We start from the raw sequence: 21,039 nt of genomic DNA, 5'->3' as shown, positions 1-21,039 counted from the left end.
TATTGGTCTCAAGCAGGGTCACTCAGGGAAGTAGGTGAGAAGGGGGAGAGATTTGCTCAACTAAAGGCACTGGGAGACGGCACTGTTTGGGCCATTTTTTGGCCTCTAGACCAAAGGCTCGTGCTTCTACACGAGTGGCCACCTTAGCTGATTCACTGAACCAGGCCAGAAGCACAGGATATGGCTGCAGGGGAGGGTCTGGAAAGGGTCTCTCCCCAGACACCCCCTCACCACCATGCTGGGGGCTTCCATCTTCACCTGTACTGTCAGCAGAGACTCCAGCCTCGGTTTTCTTCCAGAGCCAGTTGACAATAACTACCATTTACTGAACACCTACTGTGTGTCAAGCTTGGTGGTGGTAGGAGCTTTTAAACATTCTGAATCCCTATGACTACCCTTTGAGGAGATCGTGTTATACTCATTGTAGAGATGAAGACACTACAGCTTCAGAGTATACCTCGCCCAATATCACATGGTCAGTAAAACGGGGGAGTAAGAATTGGCATGTGCAGAGATTTAAAAATATGTCCACAAATTCTTTAGTACTCTTCCCTTCAAAAGGTGGAACCTAATTCTCCCCTTAAGTGTGGCTGCACTTGGTTGCTGGCTTCTACAGAATGTAATGCCTGTGCCATCTGAGATTAGGACAGCAAAAGAACTGTGGTTTCCTCCTTGCTTTCTCTTAGATTAGCTTTGGGGAAGCCAGTTGTCACATCGTAGGGAGACTCAAAGGGCCATATTGAGAGGCCGAAGTGGCAAGCTGTATGCCGAGTGAGTCATTTTGGAAGATCTGTCAGCCCCAGCTAAGCCTTCCAATATGGCAGTCACCGTGACTGCAACCCATGAAAGACTTTGATCTGAGCAGGAACCAGCCAGCTAAGCTGCTCCTGAATTCTTGGGCCATAGGAACTGTAAACTCATCAATGGCCACTGTTTTAAACCACTAAGCTTGGGATTATTTGTTATGCAGCAGCAGGTAACTAACACAGCACTGGGCCGATGCGTATCCTATCAACTGCGGCTGCCAACAAAAGAATGAAAGGAGGTAACTACTTCTTTGGAAGAGAGAAGCTGGTCTGGAGGGAGGGAAAGGGGCTGAGTTTCAGAGGATAAAGGTGAGGGATAATTGCTAAGGTAGCAGCCAGGAGAGTCATTTCTCAGGGAGGTCTGAGCCCCAGAAGATTGGGTGGGTGGCAGCCCAGGGGACTGGGGAACCCACTACCAAGAGTTGAGGTAACAAAGACCCAGGTATTCCCTTCCTTCTGATCTGCTGGGGGCTAAGGGCTGGGGGAGGGCTGGTTTCTTCTGGAGCCCTCAGGTCACGTGACAGGAAAGAGTGATGAATGGGCAATTAGAGGGCTTGACCTTTAGCGAACACTGGACAGGCGTAGCTTCCTCTCCTTTCAAGACACTGCAGAGATCAGACAAGTGCAGATAAGAGAATAGAAAACTCTGCCTTCAGTTGCCCACAATTTTAATATCACCAAGTTATAATTTGAGTCATTCCTCTAAGACACAAAACTACTGATACACAAATATACTGTTGTGTTTAAAAATCTTACTTAATTCCAAAAAACAACATACTGTAAAACCCTCCCCCCAAGAAAAACACCCCACAAATCCAAATCAAATGTCAAGTATTTTAACAATGACAGGTTTATTCTTTTCTTAAAGCTTGAACAAATACATCTTTACACACACACAAGTCGGTAAAAAAAAGGAAGCCCTTATGCTTTGTTAAAAATGAAACCCATACATAAAACTTTCTGGCCAAACTCCCAACGACGCAAGGAAACATCACATTTCTGCAATACATCCACTTTTTGAAACATGTGTGTTTTCCAGTAGATACAACTCACTCACACCTGCCTGAACAAAGGGAAAACTAACTTTCAGACCATGAAGGGAGAAAAATACATGCCTCTTATAAGTGTTAAAGACAAGTAGCTATGGAATTCTGAAAATTCTCAATAAATAGTTCATAGTACAAAAATTCTTAACTCCATATAGTTTACCTTTAATTAATAGCAGCCCCAACAATCACTATAATAAAGCATCCAAAGAATATGGAAATAACTACACATATTTAAAGCAACAAAAGAAAAATGTAATGTTTAGCTAGTCTAAATAATCCCAGAAGAGGGAACGTTCGGTATAAATTAATACTTGAAGATTCCAGACCAGCTAGAATTAATCAATTTTAAAAATCTACCATAAAATATTATAAATATGGGGTTCAGGAGAGCAAGTAAAGAGCCGCTACTACCTACTAAATGCAGCAAAAAATAAAAGTTACTTCCTTTGAGGAGAATTAATACTAATAAAAATAAAGGAAGATGGCATGAAAGGCAGATATAAAATACAATTGATCCTTGATGTGAGAATAACTTCATTTCTTGAATCTTAAGAATGTTTTATGCTCTTCTAGAGAGACTTAGGAAAAAAGCCGTGCAAATAAAATTCTAATTACATGCCAGCTGAGTAACTCCATCAAAGGTCTGCCACAGAAGTGCTTTTTCAAAGAGGTTAAAAACCTGTTCTAATTGCCATTCAAATTGATGTTTACAACCAAAATAAGAAGATATCATCTATTCCCAAAGCAAGCACTATCTGTTGACTTCACAGTAAGAGTACTTTTTGCTCCTTTCTTGAATAAAAAGGAATTTTTCCCTATTGGAAAATTTGGGGTAAGGTGAGTGGGAGAGACAAACAGATAGGCAGGTAAAAAACCTCATTAATCCGAGCAGACTATAGCAAAGACCAACCCAAGAAACATGCAAGCAGGTTTTCTGCAAATACAATAGTTTCCTCCCTTGGTGACAAATGAATATGACAGGTTTATGTTCTCAGTTGACAAATGAGAACTTGGTCCTAGCCGGGATGCAGAGGTGGCCTGGGGGTCTGAATATAATAGATGTCCTCTCATATTGAGGGAATGATGAATTAGCTACTACTTATCAGGCAACTAGCAGAGCCAGCGATGAAATGGTTACAAAGACACCTTCAGAAAACAGGCCTTTTGAAACCAAGTTTTGGCCCAAGATGAACGTGTGACCATGTGTGAAAAGAGACAGTTTTAAAAAGGGCATGGAGTACAGGTCTTTTATTTTAGAAACATCCACTCTGGCCGGTGATTCTTCTGCCTGAAAGGCCACCTTGGACCATAGCTGATGAGAGTGGACTGACAACAGCTGTTTAAAATCGCCTGAAATAGTTCATTTGGTGGCTACGCACAGATAATCACTGCTACAGGCTTTAGAGTCTGAGGCTGACTCATTCTGACACGGCCACCTGGTAAGCTGGACTGCAACAAGATCAAGGGCAGCTTCTCTTCCAAAGATGTGACGGAGGTCCCCAGCCTGACTTGCTAAAGGAAAATTGACACATTGTTTCACAGCCTTCTTACCTGGTGGCCGGCACTGCAGTCAAATGCCATGTATGTCTCTTGGAAGGACACTCTCAGACCCTATCCTCTACTCTAGGGTCCCATCAGCCTCCCTGTCCCCAGAGCTCCTGAAATTGTTTATCAGGCATTGACCTGAAAGGAATGGCTTCTCATTTGGAAGAACCTTTAAATGAGAGATAGTAATCAATGCAGTTGCCATAGTAAGATCAGAACAGAAGCCCATGGTTTCAGTCCATTTTAAAAATAGACATCCCTTCCCTCCTGGCTACCATAAATACTAAATGGGAGAAGACACAAATAAAAAGGGAAGAAGATATTTTCAAATTATTAACAAAATGGAGAAAACAACCAAATCGGAACCATGCCAAAAACAAAACCTGGCACATATTGCAAGCCTATGTCCTTTATAGGACGACGGTGCTTGATACAAAAGTTAAAATGCTTGCCTCTTCCCATGTAACACGTGACTAGTTCCAAGTCTTAGGAAATTTTTGAACAGAAGGTACACATCGAAGTAGTGAGGTAGCAACACACTCCGTTTTCCAAAGTCTTCAGGAAGAGGCTGCAGGAGCGCCTGTCAGTGACGTCACCCGGAGGACGCTCGCTTCAGATAGGAAATTGCACTGGGACAGCGCTAAGGCTCCGAAACGCAAAGATTCCAGGATACACTACAAATACTGCTATGACTATGGTTTGATCTAACTATGTCGTCCTCTGAAATCAGTGAAGTCGAACTCAAAGAACAAGACATGCTGCAAATCAGCTTAGTACAATGAGATATTTTAACTCACACAGACTATAACAGACACTATAAATATTTACTAACACTATTTGTGACCATAAATACTAAAAATCTATTTCATTTCAAACCTACCTACTCTCAAGTTATACTTCAAAATGTTAGTTGATATTCAGATCCAGGCAAAGACACTTTGAAAATTAAGTTGCTATGTAACAAAGTCTTCATTACTTAATAACCACTACATCTATATTCTGCCCATCGTTGGGATCAATGCACCTTATAGATTTTTTTTCCCCTCTTCTTTGACTGATCCTTCAGTATGCTGTTGAGGTGGGGAATGACAAATATAATTATTCCCATTTTACAGATGAAAAAACGGAGGCACAGAGAGGCTGAGTGACTTGCTCAGGGTCACCAAGTCTGTGACCAGTCTGGAAATACAGTACCAAACCACCTGCCCACCTCCTTTTCGCAAAATCATCAGTAATAATTATGGAAAGTGTCATACATGATACATTTTATTCTTCAATTAAAGCCAAGGGTTCAGGTCAGAGAGAAAGAATAGAGAAAGCTTTTCTTGGTAACCATGTTTCCTTTTAGAGGACAAATGTGCTTTTTGTAAGATGCTGATATTATTAAAAACTGAATGCTGAGAAATAAAGCTGGGGCCTGGACTAAGCTAGACATGATTGACGGGCTTTATATTTCATGACTCGTAGCTCCTTGAAATGCAGTTCTCATCAGAGGCTCACTGTGCAATGGTCAACAATGCACCCACCTTCCACACAAGTGTTCCCATCAACTCGGCGCTCATTGGAACAGAAAGGAGCTAATTTAATAGTATGTTGGTGGCATAAAGCGATAAATAGTATTATTCAGTACTAGTCCTAGAATAGAGAAAGATCGCATTCTGCCCAAGAAATTCGTCTACAAAAAAGATTGGAAATTTCATCTAAAATGGTTTCTCAAATCTATGGTTCATAAGCAGACCATTCATATCTACTATCTAAATACTTTCAAAGGAGCAGATATTTATGTATGTGTCCAATCGCATGAAACCCACCTCAGTAAGATCTGATCTAAAAACACTCTCAATGTAAAGTGCTAGGTTTTAATGACAAACACTGTATTTGCATGCTGTTAGTATAGCTGGTATTTAATGCTGCCATGTGGTACTGCTAATTGAGAGTTTGCCATACGGGGGCATATGTGCAACTTTTATTTTCTCTGTATTAAAAATATTTGTCTTTAAACAAAAATAAATTCCAGGGAGCCTCTTATCAGTGAGGAACATTATCAAGTTTGTAAAGCAGTAACAATAAAAAGAAGGCCAGAATGTTAGCAAAAACTGCTAAATATGCTTGTCATTCTATATATAAGATGAATTCACTATGAAAAAAAAAAGAATTTGTTATGCTGCTTTGTTTAATTTGCCTATCTCCCAACTTTGAAATATTCCTCTAAATGCCACAACTTTATAAGGGACATATATAGTTTCATGATAGTTTCTACTGCAGCAATTTCTTAGGTTATCATCTCCCCGCCCCCAAAAGCCCCCAAAACCAACCTAACATAAAAATTCAAAAACCCAAAACCTCGCAGTTTACTAATCAAATGAAAATTTCCCATTAAGACACCAATAATTAAGTAGCTAATAAAATAAGTATCACATTTGTAATGGCTAGATAAAATCAATCAAGTAAATAAAAGACATTCGTTACTTAATCTTTAAAAAAAAACACCAAATAAATACCTACTATTCATGGATGTTTTAAATATTCAAAGTGTCGTACTGTGAAGCCTTTGTATTAAATCAAAACCCTAACCGTCTTTAAAGGTACATTAAAATAACCCTAGAACTCTGGAATGTTCCCTGTAACAGCTATATTAGCTCTTTAGGAAACTAACTATTTAGGAAAATAGTTTGAGCTATTTGTATCCGTATCTTTCATTCAAAAAGAAACGAATGCAGATATCTCACATCCCTTCAGTATAGATGGGTCATAGTAGTGCAGACAGTCAATCGAAGGAATGAGTCTTATTAATTAAGTGTTGTGTAAGCTCCAAATATATGTGTGTACACACACATTACATACACACAGGTACATTTCACAATATTAAACTATTAAGTAACTAGTAACAACTAATTGTTAAGTAACTAAAAAAATGGAATCATATTTTTTCCTCCAAACTAAGGTATGTGTGTAGATAGCATATTAATGCAATCTAATTTTAAGTAATTATAATGCCGTATGAAGATCTGAAATTGACACTTGTAATTTAATAAGTACTAAATATGCTACTAGATTTAAAACGAACCCTTAACTATAATCTGTTAACATCTGAAAACACTTAACACGAAACCAATGCAGAAATTAATGTTTTAAAAAGCCTATATAATGAAGATTATACATCAATAGTCTCAAATAGTTATCTTTTTAGGTTTCATAATATATACAGGGTCCAAATAAGTCAGTCTAAATTCTAATTAGAATTTTTAAAGAGTCAAGTTTTTCACTGAATGTATTCATTATCAGAAAAAGTTTTCTGGACTTTTTAGGTAAGTAGAGTTTGAGTATTCTGATGTAAAAAAGCCAACTCTAGGCTCAGAAGCACGGGCACTGAAATAAAAAAATCTGGGATACTCTGACGGTAGACTTTACTCAAATATCTAAAAGATATATCCAAACCACTCAGTAAAATACTAATTATAAACAAATATTTATCTTCCCAGCCCATTCTTGTTTTAAAACATACATAACAATTTGACTACTGATACAAAATACTCATACTTGTTCATACATTTGAGGTGTGCTTCATTCTAAATACCATAAGAATTTTCAATAGCTAGTTACTATTAAAAATACCTTCAAAACATTTATATTCAAAATGTATAAAAAGTACTAATCTTATTGCGCTGCAATATGTATTCTTCACAGAGAGATTTTATGTAAAACAATTGGCAGTTTGAAACAACTTTACATTTGCTATAAAAAGCATTTTGAAAATTTCAAAGTCTAATTCACTTTCTTCAATATAGTTCATCTTTGCCAGGAACAAAAGCAAAGATTCATGTGCTATCTCAACTGATGAATAAAAAGATTTATACATTCGCTCTCATGTTGACAAAACTTTTTGCGTTCAACGAGTCTAAACAGTCACAGATAAAGATTTTTAACTGTACACAGTGGAGTTAAAGGGACAATATAACCTCTGACTACTTAGGAAAATGGCAAAGTCATGAGCAGCATAATTTTCTAGAATTTCAATGGTATTATGTTTGAGAAAAAGAAATCTGCTCCAAATGACTTCATGAATAAAGAACATTTCAGTTAAATGCACAAATGAACCTGCTTCTGAAAGTTAATACAGGTAAAATAAGGAAAGATTTGAGAAAAGCAATCACCCAAGAAAAATGTATGTAAAGCAAGAGCCTGGTGGTCCCACTATGACAATGAGGGTAAAAGCAAAGGATTAACCCTGGAGCGGAGACAGAAGTAATGACAAACTGAATGAGATTATCATTAAAGCCCATGGCACCTTGCTGTCTGTCCAAACACCACTCCATTACTCAACTTGGGGGGATGGAGGGGTGTGAGGAACGTACCAAAGGAGGCGCCCTCTCTGTTAGGCTGGGATTTTGGTGTTACCTGCAAGAAACAAATTCATTTTGTCCCCCAGAACTTAATTTCTGTTTGTAAGATAAGATTTTCCAACCATAATATCAATTACGCTTCAAACAGTTTTGCCAAAGAAAAGAGGATTGGGGATGGTATTCTCTGAATAGCAGGGTGTTAGAACTAACTTCCTCAAAATAACTCTATCCTTTCTCGCTGGTAGTTCGTGTGTGTGTGTGTGTGTGTGTGTGTGTGTGTGTGTGTGTGTGTGTGTGAGAGAGAGAGAGAGAGAGAGAGAGAGAGAGAAATAACATTCATATAACATAAAATTCTGCATTTTAAGTGTACAATCCAGTGGTTTTTAGTACATTCACAACATTGTATAATCATTACTACTATTTAATTCCAGAACATTTAATCATCGAAAAACCTCATCAACCACACCCATTAAGCAGTCACACCCCATTCCCCCCTCCTATGATCCTCTGGAACACACTAATCTACTTTCTGTCCCTATGGATTTGCCTATTCTGTCCATTTCATGTAAATGGAATCACACAATATGTGACTTTTTGTGTCTGGCTTCATCGACTTTCACAGGGAGTTCTTAAACCATTCCCAAAGGGCTCTAATCCAAGGATTCCAGGCGCTCAAGCTTCCGACTGTCCCTGAGTGTACCTAGTTCCTACAGAGCGCATACAGATGATGATGGTCTACTTCCATGACTGCCTTTTGATCACATAAAAATGGATTATAATTGGAAGTACAAATCATCATCTCTGGAATATGTGAATTTTCAGAAGTGGGAGAGAATAACAAAGAACAGAGGAAAAAAATTCTTGATTTGACCATAATGTCTATAAACAGTGACGTGTGCCCAGGTTAGATTTTTCTCTTGGTAACAGTGACATTTAAGCTATTCTGGAAGACTGGGAACACCAAGGCATTTTTAGTATCTCAAAGCATTAAATAGTGCTTTGCAGCATGTGAAGTGTTTTTTAGGAACTGAGGTTAAAATGAGAAACCACAAGTAGGCTGGTTCTTCACCAAACTCATGTTGACATTCATAGAATGATTTCAGAGCTAAGTTTGTTCTCCGTAAGTTAGTTCTTGGAGTTTTAACTTAGTTGGCATATACTTGCACTCCAAAGAGTGAGTTTTCCAGGTGTCTGTTTTGTTTGCACGACGTAGAAACTCACAGATAGGCCATGACGCAGAATATCTTAGCTTTCAAAACATGGGCCAAGGTTTGATGCACTGGGCATGAATAAGGTGCAGAGTTTATAAAAGGGCTAAAGACATTTGTATAAAATAGAAAGGTGTTATAATCCAAAAGGTCTTGGTCTCAGCCTGTCCTCTCTCAGTCACACATAAGACAAGTCTTTAATTAGTACAAGTATGATACAGAAACCCTTCAGTAGCTTTTCTATAAAACAAGTGGCTAAAAGTCCCAACGTGGCAGAGAGATCTTATTATTTGCTGCTGTGGTACCTGAGTCTCAAGCAGTACCTGGCCTGACTAGGAGTTCCAAAAATATCTAGTGCATGAAGGAACATATGAGTAAACCTGGTGCCCTCCCACCTGAACCTATGATAACCAAGTTGTCAACTGGGTGAAGCCACTGTGGGGAAATAACAATGATGATTAAAATGATTACCACCAGATTTCTGCTTTTGGCAACAACAGAATAGCTTGTGACTGGAACTGAAAACAACTATGAAAGCTAAACAACACCCATCACATCTGTTTATAGGCATCGGGAGCAACCCATGCAGGGGGAACTTAAGGAGCAGGAAGGGAGGGAAGCCCCCTGGGGTGAGCCCCACTCATTCAGATTTCTGAGGGCACTGCAAACTCATGGCCCCGGAAATAAATTCCTAGCGCAAAGCAGCAATCCTACTTGGTTGGAGGCAAAGGTTGGAGTTCGGGCTGCCAAAGTAGCTCGGACCGGAGGGGCCAAATCCCAGAGAGAAGGAAACCTCAGGGGAGTAAGCCTGAAATGCTGCTCCACTGTCTCCTGGACATGTTTGCCGATCCTAACCCACACACACAGGGTGAGACCCCGGAAACCCAGTAAGCAGCAGCAGCTGGGAGCTTTTAGCAGCTCTTGGTGCTGAGGAGACAGTGGTTGGAGCTTGAAGCCACCAAGGTGAAGTGGCCCTGATAAACACCCTGGATTTTCAGTGGAGAACCCAAAGAGGTTGTGTGCCAGGAAGAAGGGCAGACACTGAAACCAGCCCTAACAAAGTCTAAAATCAACGTTCAGTAGAATTACGGGCTACGCCTATACTCAAACTACCTGCAGAAGAAAACATAACTACCTTAGGAGGAAGGAGACACGCAGAGCCTCTACAATCTCTACTACACAATGTATAGTAGTCAGCCAAACTTATGAGGCTAGACCCAATGAATGAAAACCAAAAGAAAATACATATATATTGACAACAGGAACAATCAATAGGGAGTAATTCAGGCTTTGGATTTATCAGACATGAACTTGAAAATTAATGTGTTCAAGAACATTATAGAGAAAACGATTGAGAATTTCAGCAGAGACCTGGAATCTATAAAAAAGAGTCAATGAACATTTTAGACTTAAAATACAATATGTGAAATTAAAATTCAAATTCATTAGATCCAGCAGAACAGAGGATAAATGAATTAGAAGACAGGTCAGCGAAAACTACACAGATTGAAGTACAGGAAAAAATAAAGATGGAGAACACAGAAAAGATTGTAAAATACACAGGTGGAACATGCTGAAGAGGTTTGGAAGAATCCTAGAAAAGGGAAGAGAGAGAATGGATTGGAAAAAGTTATTTGAATAATGACTGGTTAAGAATTTCCAAAATTGAGGAAGAACATCCACCAACAGATTCAACAAATTTACTATCCTTAGGAAAGATAGAGAAACCACACGTAGGTACATCATAGTCAAATTGTAAAAACCAAAGACAAAGATAAAAATCTTAAAAGTGACAGAGGAAAAAAGACATATGACCTGCAAAGGAGCAACAGGAAGACTGATGACTGACTTTGCTACAGAAATTAAGGAATGGAGTGATATCTTGAAAGTGCTGAACCCAGAATTTCATCCCCAGCAAAAATATCCTTCAAAATTAAAGGCAATGTTGAATTGTACACTTTGAGTGAATGGCATGTGTGAATTTAACTCAGCATAGGTGTCATAAAAGGTAATAAAAACAAAAGAAGTTTTCAAAAAGCAAAAGCCAAGAAAACCCATTGACAGCAGGCCTGGCACTAAGATAAATACTAAAGAAAGCTCTCTCGGCTGAAGGAAGATAATTCCAGATAAAAGTAAGGAAAAGCAGATTGGAATGAAAAATATCATAAAGAGTCAACATGGGTAAATAAGACCGAATACTGATTCTGCAAAGCAGATAGTAGTAGTAATAATAATCAAATGTGTTTTGAGGCTTAAAATACATATAGAATACAGAGGCAAAATATGTGACAACACAAAAGGAAGGAGGGGGTAAACAGATTTAAACTGAAAAAGTTCTTAAATTGTTGGAAAGCAGCAATGCACCAATTTAAGGTAGATTGTGGTAAGTCAAAGATGCATGTTGTAATTTCTAAGGTTACTGCTGAATGAATTAAAAACTCTCCAACAATTAACATGGTAGGGAAAAATGGGTAATAGAGAATACTTGGTTTATTCAAAAGAAGGGCAGAAAAGGAGAAACAAAGGAACAAAAGGAAATGGGACAAATGGAAAACAAACTGAGATGATAGATTTAAAACCAGTAATCAATAATTACATTAACTGCAAATGCACTAGATACTCCAATTAAAAGACAACTCAAAAACCTCAGGCCAAATATTATTAGGTTGTTGCAGTAATCATTGTGGTTTTTGCAATTATTTTTAACCTTTTAAACCACAATTACTTTTGCAACAACCTAATAGCACACTGAATCCACTGATATATGAAAAGAATAAAATAACATGACCAAATAGGGTTTATCCCAGGAATGCAATATTGAAAAGCAATTAGTGTAATTTGTCACTATAAAGGGAAAAAAACATGATCATCTCAATAGAAGTAGTAAAGCATTTAATAAAAACTCTCAGAAAACTAGGAGTAAAAAAACCCCACTTAATTTGGTAAATGGTATCTATTAAAAATTTACAGCAAACACCATATTGAAGGGTGAATTACTGAATTCTTATTTTGAGTTCAGGAACAAGTCAAAGAGGTCCACTGTTACCACTTCTATCCAATGTTTTGCTAGAAGTGCTAGTCTGCTCAATAAGGCAAGAAAAGTAAAATTGGAAAAAGGGGGAAATGAAACTATCATTATTTATGGAAGAAATGATTATATACGTGAATAAATACAAAAGAATCTATAGAATTATCATAATTAAAGTGAATTTAGTAAAGTTGCTAGATGCAAAGGCAATTAAAAAATCAGTTAGATTTCTTTATACTAACAAAAAAGAATTAGATAATAAAATACAAACATCAAAAATCTAGAAATAAGTCTAACCTCTACATGTAAATCTTAAAACATTGCTGAGACAAATTAAAGAAGACCTAAGTAAACAGAGGGATATATTGTGTTTGTGTATTGCTCTGAGACAATATAAATTCTCTTGAAATATACCTATACAAAGGTCGGACAATTTAGCTCGCAAACTTTCCACCGTGTAAGCGCATGGTGAAAAGTTCGTGAACTTGATTGTCTGACCTTTTCGTATATTCAATACAAAACCAATTAAATCCTAATAGATATTCCTTCCCCTACCTCCCACAGGAATATTGGCAAGATGTTTCTAAAATGCATATGGAAATGCAAAGGGTTAAGAATAGCCAAGACTATACGAAACACCAAAGTTAGAGGTCTTACATTCCCAGATATGAAGCCTTTATAAAAACTGCAACTGCAATACACTGAGCTTTACGATACCTTGTGCTGGGTCACGTGAATATTCATATGGAAATAAGTGAACTTTGGCTCCTATCTCACACTACAAATATCAGCGCTAGACAGATCATAGGCCTAATGTGAATGGTAAGACAATAAAGCTTTTAGAAGAATGTAATATCTTCCTAATCTTGGGGTAAGATTTATCAAACAGGACACAGAAATCATTAACCATAAAAGGTTGATAAATTGGATTTCATAACAATTATTACTTTCTGGTCCTTCAAAGAAACCATTTGGAAAGTGGAAAAGCAAACCACAGAGAAGATACTTATAATAATAGATTATTCAAAAAAACTCATACCAATCATATGTAAAGAACTTTTGCAAATCAACAGGGAAAAGACAAGACAACCCCAAAAACATGAACAAGTGACCTGAACAGCACTGAACAAATGAGAATATCCGAATGGCTAATAAAGATATGAAAAGGTGTTCCACACGTCATTACTTCTCAGAGAAATGCACATTAAAACCACAATAAAATATACGCTTACCAAAATGGCTAAACCCACAATGAAACACACCCTTCCCAGAATGGTTAAAACTAATAAGGCAGATGGTCAGATGGTACCAAGTATTGATGAGGACGTAGTATAACTGGAACTCTCACACATTGTGGTGGGAGCATAAACTGGTACAACCACTGTTGGAAACTATTTGGCGATATCTTCTACAACCTAAATATACATCCATCCTATAGTTTCATTCTTATGTATAAACCCAAGAGAAATGAGTGCACATGCCCACTAAAAGATATATACAGGAATGCTCATGGCAGCTTTACACAGAAAAGCTAAAAATTTCAACAGCTCAAATGCCCATCCACAGTAGAACGGACAGGTTGTGATATACTCATCTGACAGAATATGACAGTTAGGAAACAGAGCACATTGCTGACAACCATGAAGATGAATTTCCCAGACAGAATGACAATCAACTAGAACCAGACACAGCAGACTACAGACTGTATGATCCCATTTACTAAAAGGTCAAGAACAGACAAAACTCATCTGTGGTGACAGAAGTCAGCATGGTGGGGATGTCAGCGTATGGACTGGAGCCTCAGCTCGATCTAGACGGCGATTACACATGTGGGCGCATACAAATGTGAAAATTCACTGAGCTGGGCACTTAAGATCTAGGCACTTTACATGCTACATACTGCAATACAAGTTTCAAAAAACATGATCACTATATGTAGTCTTCGTGCTCCATTTGGACTGGTCCCTTTGGCCACAGGATAGGAGTGGTCTGGGCAGAAGGCAGCAGGAATAGTTGAGGAGAGGGTAGGGAAAGAGAGGAGGAAGTTATCACAAGGGCCTCCTAGAAGACAACGACCGCCTTACAAAACCCGCACAGACATGTTAAATAAATTCATTTATCCACATAGTAGATACAATTTTTACAAGAGATCTGTCTGTACGGCCTTTGAAATAGCACTTTTGTAAAGGAACCCTATGTTTGTGTCTCAGAGTTGTAAGGTGCTCACTTTTTCACACAGTATCATTACCTCCTGATTCCTACGTAATTTTCATCCCCAATTTTTCCCTTGTCTGTCCCAATGGAGTCATTCCTCTGACCTTAATTACAACCTATAAACATTAGTCAGTACGTGAAGAAGTAGTGAGTGAGATTTCAGTGTAGGGATGCATTCATGTGTGAAGTCGGATAACTGGGAAACAGAAAAAGCAATGCATGAAAAAGTATGACTTTTCTGCAGCTAATGAAGACAGCACACAGGGCAATGGATGGAAAAGACATATGTTTGAACTGTGGCTTGACTATACTTTGAACCGTCCATGTAGAACAGAAGAAAAACAGTGTTTTTCATCTTTTTTTTAATCTTCCATTGATTTTCTAGTAAGACAAATTCCGATCTTTATGTAAAGATTTTTATGTAAAGCTGTGGAAGAATTTACATAGTTACACAGATTATTGCACCTTAGAGTATTGTCAATACCTAAGGATGAATGCCATTTTAGACAAGCATACCAGCTATACATTAAAATGCCAGTCTTTTAAAAATTCCTCTCAGTGTGTATATATGTGGTTTTCTCTCCTTCTTTATACAAATTCATGCCAGTAAACTTTGGAGGGATAGTTTTCAAAATCGTACTACTAAAACATTAACTTTACATGTAATGTAGCACCTTTATATTTCCTTTTAGATTCATCAAAAGAATGAGAATTATTTTACATTAGATCTCCCCTTTTACCAGTATTTATAATTTGAGCAACTAGAATAGCACTATAGTACCTAAAATAAACTGTTATGAGTAATCAGATGTCTACCACAGCAACAGGTCTGTAATGAAGAGCATGATCACACATCCATTCCAACAAAACAGTGCACATCTTACATAACTACCTCTTACAAAGTTAAAAATGAAACTGCAGTTAAGAGTGTCAAGTTCCTTGACTTTACTGGATTTTCAAACAAAGGAAACAACAGAAACAATGATTTTTCAATCCATCTACAAGCAGAAATGCCAGAGAACAAATCTATAGTATTTTGTTTCTACCACTGAAATTTCCTTTTCTAAGTCATGACATTTTGGGAGTTCTGTTTTCTTCTTTTTTTAACGTAGGAGGACTTTCAAACATAAGTGAAAAGATAAAAACTGCTCAATATAGGAAGGAACAAGAATAAAAGTAGAATTTTTTTTTTAGCCAAGAGACAAATTTTATAAAACTGTACAAATGATAAATGTAACACAATGGGAAAGAATAATGCGAACAACATGATGCTAAGTATTATCCCAGTATCCTGTGCTCTGGAGGACAGCTCTGTAGTAAACACTAACTCAACCAACTCCCTGGAATAACCTAAACAGCACTCTAACTAGAAAAATATTACAAAATGTGCTTCCACCTACTCCAGCGGAAATACTGCAGGAAAACTAAGCCTGATCAGTAACTCCGAAGAATCCTGCCTTTTAACCCAAGTCTCCCAAATGCAAACTGTCAAGTGTTTACCATGCAATCACAAGTAATAACGGAAAGCAACTGGCTGGCCAGCAACAGGACCTGCTTTGCACTCCTATGAAGAGGTCAAGAAGGATACATTTGGGAGTCACTTTACCTTTTTACTCCTTTTCTGTCTCATAGAAGCAAAATATAAAATATTGGCACCTGCTTAATCCACAGATTCATGAACTAAAAGGCGGATGACTGCCCTGGGGAAGAGAAGCATCGATTACTTAATCACATAATGGGGAGCTGGGCATACAGAGAAAATACCTTGGAAGCCGAAAAGTAAGAAATGCTGAAGATGAGGCATGAGACGAGACTAACCAAATGTCCTGAAGCTGAAAATTGTTGCCCCCTTGAACATACATGTTTTTCCTTATATAGACACAATTTAAATAACTACTCTTAAGGAAAATGTTCTAAGGAATGTCACAAATTGGAGTGAACTCACCTAACAAGACAGAATAAAACCTCTATGTCGCTGTAGCAGCTATGTCCTCTGGGTAGGTTATACTTACAATAATTGATGCATAATTGCTTTGTTGTCTTAGTGATTACTCTTCCATTCTTTGAGTTTTATAATCACATTTAAATTCCAAATTTCATTAGAGCCTGCAACATTCATTTTAGTGCTAAATAAAGGTATCAAATGAAGATGGACACTCATGGGGGGGTTATGAGTAATCAAAAGTCAGTAACTGGGGTGTTCACAGTATAAGATATTTGAGGGGCCAAATCATATACTTCAAGATATTTCATCATTACAATAATTCATCTGTAAGAAAATTATTTTGATATAGTATAAGTGGCGTATCAGAATTTAACCTTTTTATTTAGATCTCAAAGAATATTAGATAACACAAATACCCAAATCATGTTACTATTGGTCATTGGGAGAACATCCAAAACAATTAAGTGGTCTAAGACACATACAGGGCCAATAATTCAGAAACTTTTCACTATTTTGAGGGACCCTGATTTAATAAATGTGACAATAACTGGTGTTTGAAATGGGGGCAAGGTGAACAAGCAGGCAATAAATTATATATTTTTATAAAGTATTTAAAAAATAAAATGAGATACAAAGGAATTCCCTATTTAAAAAAGTAGTTGCTGTTATTCTAGCAGATTTCTTTAAAATAACTTACCTTATATTTAAAATGTCACCTTTTATACAGTTATTGAAGAAATCAGCAGAAACGTAAAAAAATTAAAAGGCAGTTTTCCATGGATAAATGAATCTCCAACTTGAAGACAAACAAGCATGTTGAAATTAACTCGAGACTTGATTTTCTGTTCCAGTGGTTCAGTGATTTATTATTTTACGGAGGTTTAGAAGAATTAATGAATTTCAAAATAGCTAATTTAACTCACTCGGCCATAGGATCTGGCACAGTAATTAGAAGAAACTGGTCTTTTAAAATTACTTTCCTGTATTTCCTTCCTTTTCTTAATCTTGTCTCTCAATCAGCCATATGTAGCTATAAAATAGATGATCTGAGTCAGGATTTATGATGCTATGAAAACAACATAGGATAAAATCAATAAGGGAAGAGGGAAGGGGTGATTGGGCTCTATTTCCAAAATTGTTATAAAGAGAATGTAAGTGTATTTTTCTCCTTAGATCTACTTCTATTTCACTCCTGATACCAAAAGAGCCCTTTAATTTAACATTTTCATATGAAGTACTTTTTGGTTTATTTTTGATGTGACGAAATGAAAACTCTGTGAATTTTAAAGTGCATTTCACTATACCCGAACAGCCTGCACACAACTTAACTGCTATAAACTAGCATCAGATGCTGTCTTTTCTGGTATAGAAGACACTTGACAAGAGGGCAGTACTCAGTGTTTTCCAGCTTTTCTCAAAAGCCCAATCTAGATTATTCAGGGAGGCTCATAAGTTGATGTCTCAGACTTCTCTTTCCTTTCTCTTAATCTGCCTTTCATTTTACCCATTTCATTTTCTGTCATGTCCTCCAGATGAGAAGGCAAGGAAAATAAATGACAATGAAACCCATTGATTTCCAATCTACACAATGAGTCAATTACATCATCAATCATTAGGGCACACTGACCATTTTTCTGGATCCCTTTTCATTACCAACACAGCTTCTAGTTTACAATTAGTATTTTCCAACAGGATGCAGTTTTCAAAATGACTCGAGCTAACTCACACATTTCCAAGTATAGTCAACATAACTATAGATATAAATGAACATTTTCTTAATTACTATAAGTCTGTGCATGATGGAATCACATTTTGTGAATTAGCTATATACAGTTGGGTAATACCTCATGTAAGATTTCCTATCATTACGAGGAGCGACTGAAAAAGCTAGGAGTACAACTGACTCAGTGAGAATTATGTAGCCATTTGGGCCACTGAAAAGTATAAAAAGTTATTTCCAATAACCATTGTGGACAAAAATGGGAACAGGATAAAACAATATTTTGAAAATATTTTAATATTTGCCATTTTTGTTGCCTGTGCTATTAATATATACATTGATTTAGTAATAAATATACTACTATTACATAGAGTGCAATATTTTTAGTATTCATAACTGGCTGAAATTAATGCTGCTATTATCTCAAGAAAGGAATAAATAAATATCATGCCCAAGCTCCAAATCAATGTGCCAGAGTTATCATTAACAAAAACTATAAAATGAACATGTTGGGCATTATTTTTAAAGCATGATTCCTGTAAACAAATATCACCTTTCTCAGTCCTGACATTTCATGTGATGGCTTTAAAAGAAAATATAATATACGAATCCTACCACTCCTTTTTTTGCATAGGGAATGAATTAATCATATTTTAAAACGCAGCAATCTTTCAGTAAAATGTCTTCATCACATAGCACTTGTTTTCTGTATGAATTCAGAACTTTTGAGCAATAAAAGTGCTCTGTATAAGTTTATAAAATAGGCTTTCTGGATTTAAAATTTAACAGAAAAATTTCAAAACAAGTTATAGTTATGATTCTAAAATATTATGTACATAATATCTGGCTACAGGAGGAAATGCCTCTCTGCAGCACAACACAGTGTACAAATATGAAGCACAGTGTTATAAAGAATTTCCCTTTAGGTTTTCCTCACATTGGAACCTAAGTGGCTCAAGATGACGTTATACCACACAGCCCGTTCTCTTTGTTGCAAACCAAGTAGGAGGGGGATGTGAGGACAAATTTAAAGTACATAATGGAAAAAATGGCAAAAATACAGTACATATGTTTTAAACAGTGCACTTTATAAAACAGTTTGCTTTATTCATATTCTTTTATAAAGTGCAATATTACTTAAAACAGACACCTGTACCTTAATGTTTTGCAGTAACCATTAGAACAAATTGCCAGGAAAGAGCAGTGCAAAACTAAAAACATATGTAGCTTAGCATGCGTCTCAGGTGGGTCCCAAATATAGCGCCTGGGACTGTAAGTTCTGACATCTTTTCTTTACGTTTTAGAAAAAGACTCATAATAACAGGTTATCACCACGTAACCATAAAATAAAAACAATAAGTTAAAATCCTCTCTCAAGAAGTAAGTATATGCCACACATAAAATTCACTACAGAATCTTTTTGAAAACAGACATTTTTCTCTGATAAATCACTGTTCAAAGAGTGCAAATCTCTTAAAAATCCACAAGGCGAAGCCAAAGGTGTCATCATCGCAGGAGTAACTCTTGCGGGCAGACAGCTGCAAAACCTGTGACTCATTCTGTGCACAGTTCAAATCTACTCAGTCTCTGATTACACTTGTAGGTGCCTTTGCTCTTTCAATAGTCCTGCTGGCATCACGACAGGTCGCTACACAGTATAACATGTGCTTTATTCACAGTAACATTCTCTGTCCAGTGTTTGTGGACAAGGACAACCAATCGGGCTTTCCTGAAAAAATTCCCTAAGAGGCAGATTCCAATGAGACCAACGGGACACGTTTTTTTAAAAGCACAAAACCTCGCCTCAGGCATACGCTGAGGGGACTAACGGTGCAAAGGATCACGGGTGACATTCCTACCATTCCTGTGCTGTTCAGTCCGAGAACTGGAAGAGGGTCTCTGGGTTACTACTGTCAGCAGGATTGCTTGGCTGCAGGGTCTTTGTCGGCGTGGTTTTACCGTGCGAGTGAGAGGAAGAAGAATGAGAGCTCTCGCTGGAGCTGCTGCGCGTCTCTGTGCTGGTGCTGGTCTTCTTCATTTTCCTTCTCTTGGCCAAAGGGGCCTTATCGACATTCTGAAGGCAAAACCCCTCTCTCTTGTATTTGTTAAAGGCCTAGGGGAGAAAAAGAAGGGGACCCCCGGTGAAGGTAAAAAGACTCAAGTGTTCAGTCACAGCAGAAGACACCCTGAAGTTGGCAACCACAGCTCCAAGCTGTGTGGGGAACCAAGTGCTAAAAACCGTTACATCCAAACCTCCTGGCAGGTACAGAGGTTAGTGGGAAAGATGTCTCAGGCTCTGCGTAAATCAAACCAGCCAGGCCGTCCAGGAGTCACGGTTCTAATACATCTTTTGAAGTAGTGCTACCTCTCAATAAAAAAACACCGACTGACTAGAAATTCCTAAAGACTATACGAACCTAATACCCCCCAACCCCCCCCCCACCATGCCCCCGCATTACTTTACTAGTTCTGTGTCTGAGACGTAAAATTCTGACCACAAAGTCCCAACATAGAGCAGTCTCAATCCATTAGGGGCCCCTGCTCTCCACACCCGAGTCAGCGCAATTTGGGTGTTATCTTGCACTGCATATAGAGAAGATCGGCTCTCCAAACCTCGGCGGGCTTTCTCCTCACAGCGCCCGTCAGTGCTTAGACTCAAACTTAGGCATCGCTGCGGTTGCCCCTGACAACTTTGCATCATGTGTCATGGAGAAGATTTGGCTCGTCTGCTACAAATTCTTGCAGTTAACCTCTTCACACCTCACCAGATCCTGGTTCATTAATTTTTTAATCCATTTCCGCAGCTAAAGAGGAAAAGCTATCCCTTCTCCTTTCTTAAGATAATCCCTTCAGAGGTAATTTTATTTCTCCCTAAGCTATCTACTCCTTAGACAATTACCTTAATGTATTTGCATCTGATTGGTACGAATGTGCAAAATCCACAGTTATTGCTATGTAGTCTCGGCCTTTCACATACACAATCTATACTTAATGCCAAGTAATGTATTTCTTATCTCTCACGGTCTCTAGAATATATTAGGCACAAAATGGTTGTTGAATAAACAGACTTTCACATGTCAAAGTCCCTAATGTTTATTTGTAGTTTTTAAAGAAAATGATTTAGCTTGAGAGCAAAGTTCTAACATTACAAAGTTCTAACGTTACGTACATTGTTTGCATT

The 21,039-nt window shown here is 37.6% G+C and overlaps 1 protein-coding gene across 4 annotated transcripts in view; it reads right to left on the bottom strand.

Moving 5' to 3' along the window:
* Positions 1 to 1,638: 1,638 nt before the first annotated feature.
* RPS6KA5 (ribosomal protein S6 kinase A5) overlaps positions 1,639 to 21,039 on the bottom strand; it is a 168,664-nt gene continuing 149,263 nt past the window's right edge. For all 4 annotated transcript variants that reach the window (XM_019745027.2, XM_019745046.2, XM_019745062.2 and 1 more), the window contains one exon: positions 1,639 to 19,971. In XM_019745027.2, the coding sequence (XP_019600586.1) occupies positions 19,732 to 19,971 (240 nt within the window). In that variant the 3' untranslated portion in view covers positions 1,639 to 19,731. The remainder of the gene's footprint in view (positions 19,972 to 21,039) is intronic.

The sequence above is a fragment of the Rhinolophus sinicus genome, linkage group LG03 (genome assembly GCF_036562045.2).
Source record: "Rhinolophus sinicus isolate RSC01 linkage group LG03, ASM3656204v1, whole genome shotgun sequence".
Classification (NCBI taxonomy): domain Eukaryota; kingdom Metazoa; phylum Chordata; class Mammalia; order Chiroptera; family Rhinolophidae; genus Rhinolophus; species Rhinolophus sinicus.
Note: the sequence above shows the minus strand (reverse complement) of the source record. Positions and strands in the feature narration are given on the sequence as shown.